Source organism: Panicum virgatum, chromosome 7K (assembly GCF_016808335.1).
Source record: "Panicum virgatum strain AP13 chromosome 7K, P.virgatum_v5, whole genome shotgun sequence".
Lineage (NCBI taxonomy): Eukaryota > Viridiplantae > Streptophyta > Magnoliopsida > Poales > Poaceae > Panicum > Panicum virgatum.
This window is the reverse complement of record NC_053142.1, coordinates 40,033,316-40,039,847: the sequence shown is the minus strand read 5'-3', so window position 1 is coordinate 40,039,847 and position 6,532 is coordinate 40,033,316. Positions and strand designations below refer to the sequence as shown.

Below are 6,532 nucleotides of genomic sequence, written 5' to 3'. Positions count from 1 at the left end.
CCAAACAGAGAGCTGACGCAAGAAGGAAGTTATATGCACAAACTGTTGTAAAAATGGGAAACTAAAGATATCACCATATAAAGACCCTCCTGAATTTCTATCACGATTAATTAACGATAGAGAAAGCACAGAATCAAAACATTTCTTATAACAAATAAGACAATACAATAGCATTTTTGCATTCACTTCAGTGGGAGCAAATATAATAAGAGACATTAACAAAGGAGAAGCAACATATATATTCCGTATCAACGGCCAGATACAATACGTTGAACTATATATTTTTGATACAAAGAACAAAATTGAAAATAGGATAAAAGCATTACACAAGATCAACAAGAAGCAGATATAGACCCAAATATAGTACATGAGCTTAAAAACATGCTTGACAAATGTAACATATTGGTAAAAATATTTCGCCATGCCCGTGACTTACAAGAAGAACATAATGAAATAGATATAAATATACGTATATTATGTTCTAAAAAAAGAGATCCAATACAATATGAGATGCCGCACACCGAAAATTTAGCAATCCTAATAGTTGCTGATCAAAATCTCTATATACTACAGCGGGATGCAGACCATGACACCTATGCAAAATAACGAAGTGACAGATTTATTTTAACTACGTTGCTTAAAAACATACTATATGCATCAAATACAGTACTACAACGCAGTATATGGCCAAAACGATGAACATTCATTTTCACGATAAAAATAACAATAATAGAATACTAGGCGAAGAATTCTTTTCCCCCTTGCTCATCAACCCCACCATCCACAAGTACTCTAAACAGTGCCAAAAACAAAGAAGGAATAAACACTCTCCCTTGAGCCTTTGCCAACAAAGTACCTAGCAACCTGAACCAATGATAATCTCGTCTGAACTAGCATCAACTACTCATCAGCCTAGTATGCCGTCCTCAGCTAACTACGTGAGTGAGTGGGCGGTGGGCCCGCCACCAACACCGTCGGTCACATCGACGACGAGCTCGCGGCGGCAGAGTCCGTCGTCGCCCTGGGGAAGATCCCCTGGCCCGGCCCAAGCACGTGCATCGGGTCGAAGCGGGCCTTGCGGGCCACGAACCGGTCCCAGCCCGCCCCGAAGTGGTCGCGCCAGTGCGCCCGCGACGGCTGCCGGGCCAGGTACTGCTTGGCGCCGAGGCGGCGGCAGGCCTCGTCGGCCACCCGGCGGTGCTCCTCCAGGATCGCGTCGACGCAGGCGCCGCCGCACCGGGACGGGTCCGTCGACCGCAGCACGCTGAAGACGTACGCCACCCCGTCCGGCGCCGCCGGCACCACCGCCGACGTGTTGCCGTCCCACCTGAAACGCCGCAGCAGCGAAGACGAACGGTCAGTCCGGAGCATCACATCACAACACCGTGGCACGACCTGGCATGTGACGAGAATCAGAAGAGTCATCAAAGACGTTCAGGGATCAGGCAGGGTCCGACAGTGGTGGACACGGCATTGATGCGGTAGCTAGATCCGGTGTTAATATGTTTTTAGACGGTGGTGGCGCCCTGGGACTCCTTCCTAAAATGGCAAAGGAGGACTGGAGGAGGCCCGTGACACGGCGACAGGGTGGAGCCTGGCGGCATGTCCGGGAAAGGCAGAACAGTTTTTCAGAGCCTGGATCATGTCAGCTCTGAAGACTGAAGGGCTTTGAGTGTGGAAATAAATGGAGCAGAATGGAGCAGAGAATCTATTTGACCAGCAGAAAATCTATTTGGCCCAACCTCTCTGCCGGGAGCAGAGCGGGAGCAGAGCCTGCGGGCATGTCAACCCCCTGGCGCTGGTCTGCTAATCCCCAGTTCTGAATCCCACGAGAAGTTTTTCAAACAAAAAAAGAAACTCACGAGCAGGTATGTTCGGAGTCCTTAAGGCACCAGCAATATATTAATACTTACAAGTAAGTAAGGTGAGACTCAATAAAAGCAAATAACAGTTGTTCAAAATTTCACAGTGTATCTTTACCAACCAGTAAATAAGATGGGTCTCACGTTACTGTGTATCTTTGATTCTCCATGCCCAAGTGGCAGGCGAGAGCTCGAGAGGAGAGGGGTTAATTTGTTTTTTATTCACTCTGTTCGTTGAGCTGTGACCGGTGGCTGGTGCTGATTTATTGTGAGAGAAAAGTACTGCTGGCTTGCTGTTGGCTGCTGGCTGGTGTTGTTTTGGTGTTAGAGAAAAATACTGTTGACTGAATACAACAAACATAGTGAATACTACCAGGTCATAGGGCTACTACCGGATATTAGTTATTGCCTGCTTTCACAATGTTTGCTACCAAATAATAGGGGTGCATTTATTGCTTACTACTTTTTTTACCCCATTGCTGGTGCCCTAAACACATGCTCCGAACAAGGAAAAAAAATTGAAAGAACCATGATTTCAGAAACTGAAGAAATACTTCTTAACAAAATGCTTGCAAGTTCTCGAAAAAGAAACTGAGGAAATAATAGAAGAAACAACACCATGGATACCACAGCATTCCTCTTAGCTACCGTGCTACAGTAGCTAGTCTGCATATCTGACTCCACACGCCATCCTCTTGTAAACTTTTGGCACTGTTCATTGACTAAAAAATACTATGAGCTGTCGTTTTTAACACTGTTTATCGACTAAAAATTCTATTTGACACTGTTCATGGACTTAAAAATTCTATGAGCCGGAGGCCTGACAATGAGGGAGTGCTTGACCAATGACCATGACCGGGGGAGAAGGAAGGGGGCCAGGGGCCACCAATGGCCAATGCGCCATACCGGACACTGTCGCTGCTACTCACGCGAGTCGGGACTGCACTGCACTGAATACCCACGCGAGTCGGGACTTGCCTCGCAAAAGTTCAGTACTACAAGCCCAAGCGACTGGTAACATTTTTTTTGGGGAAAAAAAGGGAACTGCTGTGCTGCGCTCAGTGCTCTGTTTACGCCACACCAGCTGCGGCAATCGAGCGCTGCAACTTGCGAAAGGCACGTCCGCTCATCTCATGGAACCTCCACCTCCCTCCTGCTGCCCCCTTGTGTTTGTCTTTCTCACACTACAGAGAGATTCATGAGATTCATTTTTGAACGTAAAGATTCATGAGATTGAGACCCCAAGGTAAGGGCAAGATAGCTGTGGAGAGGAATTCTGTGGGGGTGTCGACTCCTGTATTCTGTAGACAGCTATAAGCCAAGACGCCCCGCGGGCTACACTACACCACAGGCCTGCAGGTAAAAGCCAACTAGTTTTTACTGTGCCTGAGGCCGTGTTTAGTTCATTTTGCCAAAAAAATTTGAAACAAAATCTTGTTTTTTCGGAGTACTAAATGAAGTCTATTTATAAAATCTTTACACGGATGGATTGTAAATCGTGAGATAAATCTAATGAGTCTAATTAATTCATGATTAATTCATAATTAGTGGACGATTACTATAGCATCACTGCTGCAAATCATGAATTAAGTAGGCTCATTAAATTCGTCTCGTGATTTACAATCCATCCCATCCATGTAAAAAGTTTTGTAAATACACTTTATTTAGTACTCCATGCATGTGTCTAAATATTTGATTTGATGATTCTTGGGATAAAATTTTTGGATCTAAACATAGCCTGATTGACTGAAGAGTGAAGACGCAGCAGCGCAGCGTGACCCAGGCGATGCAAAGCTGCACGGTGAGTTGTTGATGGCTGCTGAGAAAGGAGGGGGCATGAGGTGACGGCTAGCAGGGCCCCTGTGAGGGAGAGCGAGATGCCATGGCGTTGTCACAATTGGGCCAACATGCTGCGCCTAGGGTTGGCAACCCATTTCTGGGACGATATCAACAGGCCAAGCATCACGAGAGAGAGAGAGAGAGAGAGAGAGAGAGAGAGAGAGAGAGAGAGAGAGAGACCTAGCTAAACCAAAAGCCTCAAGCAAGCTACTAGACTGCACTTTGATGAATGATGTGCAGCCTGTCCTGTATACAAATCACCCAGAAAAAGGCATGCGTTTTGTTTTCTGTTTTTTTGGAATACTTTGAGATTCCCTGTGGGTGAAAGGGCGATCACGCCACCTCATCCAAACGAGTTTATTTTTGTGTGCATCTTGCAAACTAATATTGTGAAAGGGACCCCTTTATATCTACCCTCGTGGTCGTGGCCATCAGTTTTGTTAATTGTTGGTGAATCCTCCTCTTTGCAAATACGAGCAGCTTTTATTCATGTCTAAGCTATCTTTTTATTTTCCTCTCGAACGGCTTAAGCTATCTTGCTTAATTTAGCATGGAACTGGCCGGGACTTTCTTTTTTGCAGAGAGGGGATGCGGGCCGCACCTGTCAGTGAGGAGCGGGTAGATGAGGACGGGCCCCTCGAAGTCCCCCCGCGCGATGACGGTGTCCATGAGCAGGTCCTTGAACCCCGCGGCGCCGTGCCTGGGCACGAACACGTTGAGCCACGGGTGCGGCACGTCCCAGAGGCCCCGGCTCCTGAGGCTCTCCTCCTCCATCCTCACCCTGTTGAGGAAGTCGAAGTAGGCCACCTCCACGCTGTACGCGTGGGGCCTCAGAAAGCTCAGCTTCCCGGAGACCAGCTCCACGACCTGCACACACACACACAGAGAAGATTTTCGAGAGCCACAAGGCCGGCCGGGTCAGTGCTCAGCAATCGACCGGGGGTCCTTCTCGCGGCTACTGGTGAAGGACGTTAACATGGCGTGTGCTGGGTGGCTGGCGTGGTAGCTGCCGGGAGAGGGAGACACTGACATGGTCGGCGGCGGAGTCCTGCCGCTGGAAGTCGTGCACGGCGAACTCGACGCAGTAGTAGACCTTCTTCTTTCCTCCGCCGCCGCCGCCGCCGCCGTCGGAGCCGAAGTCCGGGGCGAAGTTGACCTCGGCGGGGAAGGCGACGGAGGAGCTGCGGAGGGAGTGCTCGTTCAGGACCATGAACCCCTCCACGTAGTCCACCAGCTCCGGCATTGAGACCAGGAGCTCCTGGTCCCGGGTGAAGGTCTCGAAGCTGTCGTAGAAGGCCCTCACCCATCTCACCTAATGATCGACCGATCAGGACCGCAACCATAGAAAATTATCGACCGGAGCTGCTGCTGCTGCTTAAGATCTACGAAAGGCGAGCAGGATCGAGGGAGAAGCTTTCCAGATTTCTTTCTATTTCTAGAGGGAGGGCGTGTGCATGTACCTTGGGAGGAGCAGCTTGCAGCGGAATCCTTGCCCTGGTTATGATGCCGAACTGGCCGAGGCCACCAAGGACGGCGAAGAAAAGCTCCGGGCTCCGGGTGGGTGAGCATGTCACCACCTCGCCTGTGCCTGCAACCGACGGGAGGGACAGAGAGCTCAAAAACAAACGGAAAGAACAAAGCTCAATGATCGCTCGTATCCTTGCTTTCTTCCTCGTCTTCTTCTTCCACCAAACAAAAGGGAGGGAACAAAATTAGATGCAGAAGCTGCATGCGGGGGCCGTGCGTACGGGCGTGGCGTACCTGTGACGACCTCGAGCTCCAGGACGTTGCTGATCTGCGGGCCGTGCTTGAACGCCTGCCCGCTGATGCCGCCGTTGGACAGCGTGCCGCCCACGGTGAGGTGCAGGTAGTCCGTCCACGACCGCGGCGCGAGCCCGGCCCTGAGGCACTCCTCCAGCACCTCCACCCACAGCGCGCCGGCGCCCACGTCCGCGTACGCGCCGCCGTCCCCGTCGCCGCGCCGCGCCACCACCTCCACGGCGCGCGGGAGGGCGCGCGTCTCCACCACAATGCCGCCGCGCGCCTGCGCCTGGCCGTGGAGCGAGTGCCCCGCGCCGCGCGCCGCCACGGCGGGGGTGCCCGGCGGCGCCGAGGACAGCGCGCCCAGGAGCCGCGCGATGTCGGCGGCGGACCCGGGCCGCATCACCGCGACGGGCGCCTTGGAGACCATGGCGCCGAAGTCGCGCGCCGCGGACGGCGTGGGCTCCAGGAGCGCCACGGGGCCCAGCACGTCGCTCGGGCTCTGGATGAAGTTCGCGGAGGAGCAGAGCAGCAGCGCCACGACGGCGGCGTACAGGTACACCGCCTTGAGCGCCATGGCTCGGCTAGCTTCTTGCTCGATTGTTGATACCTAGCAGAGCACCAAGCCGGGAGAGCTCAGCTCACGGAAACAAGCGCATTTAGCGTCGTGCTGTCCTGATCGGTGATTGACGCCTCGCAACGTCTCCGTCAAGGTCGATCCCTGGGTTCCCACAGGAACTGTGGATGGATGGAACGGGAAGGGAGAAGCAGCGAAAGGCGCCGGAGATAAGAGGAGTGACAGGGCCAAGGCACGAAGCCCGCTGAGGTGTTCAGGGGCGGTGCGCGTTTATATATAGCCGCTGGTGTCACCGGCTCGTCGCTGCCACGGCCGGGGCGGGCCCCGAGGATCTAATCGAAACCGGGATCGGGGTACGGGGATCCACGCGGGCCCGCGCCTGCCTGCGTCTGCTCGCCATTGGATTTTGGTGATCAATCAGGGGATAAACACGAAACGTGTCTCTCCATCTTGGGTGATTGCCATGCAATCAATGAACACCAATATAAAATTT

At 52.2% G+C, this 6,532-nt stretch overlaps 1 protein-coding gene across 3 annotated transcripts; it reads right to left on the bottom strand.

The window, feature by feature from the left end:
• Positions 1-684: 684 nt before the first annotated feature.
• Positions 685-6,270, bottom strand: LOC120642423 (cytokinin dehydrogenase 8-like). 3 transcript variants are annotated; one of them, XM_039918931.1, is made up of 5 exons: positions 5,463-6,270; positions 5,162-5,289; positions 4,732-5,013; positions 4,303-4,568; positions 685-1,327 (listed from the first exon to the last, which is right to left on the bottom strand). In XM_039918931.1, exons 1-5 carry the CDS (start codon positions 6,037-6,039, stop codon positions 979-981), a joined length of 1,602 nt encoding a protein of 533 aa, XP_039774865.1. In that variant the 5' UTR covers positions 6,040-6,270; the 3' UTR covers positions 685-978. The 3 variants fall into 3 exon arrangements, with proteins under 3 accessions (XP_039774865.1, XP_039774866.1, XP_039774867.1); XM_039918932.1 differs by lacking the exon at positions 685-1,327 and adding an exon at positions 1,334-3,046; XM_039918933.1 differs by lacking the exon at positions 685-1,327 and adding an exon at positions 3,054-3,215.
• Between the last annotated feature and the right edge of the window lie 262 nt (positions 6,271-6,532).

Excerpts from the sequence above, each read along its gene's own strand:
- LOC120642423 (XM_039918931.1), bottom strand. The coding sequence starts at position 6,039 with ATGGCGCTCAAGGCGGTGTACCTGTACGCCGCCGTCGTGGCGCTGCTG. Across the intron at positions 5,014-5,161 it reads TGCAAGCTGCTCCTCCCAAG|GTGAGATGGGTGAGGGCCTT; the intron begins GTACATGCACAC and ends GTCGATCATTAG. Across the intron at positions 4,569-4,731 it reads AGGACTCCGCCGCCGACCAT|GTCGTGGAGCTGGTCTCCGG; the intron begins GTCAGTGTCTCC and ends GTGTGTGTGCAG.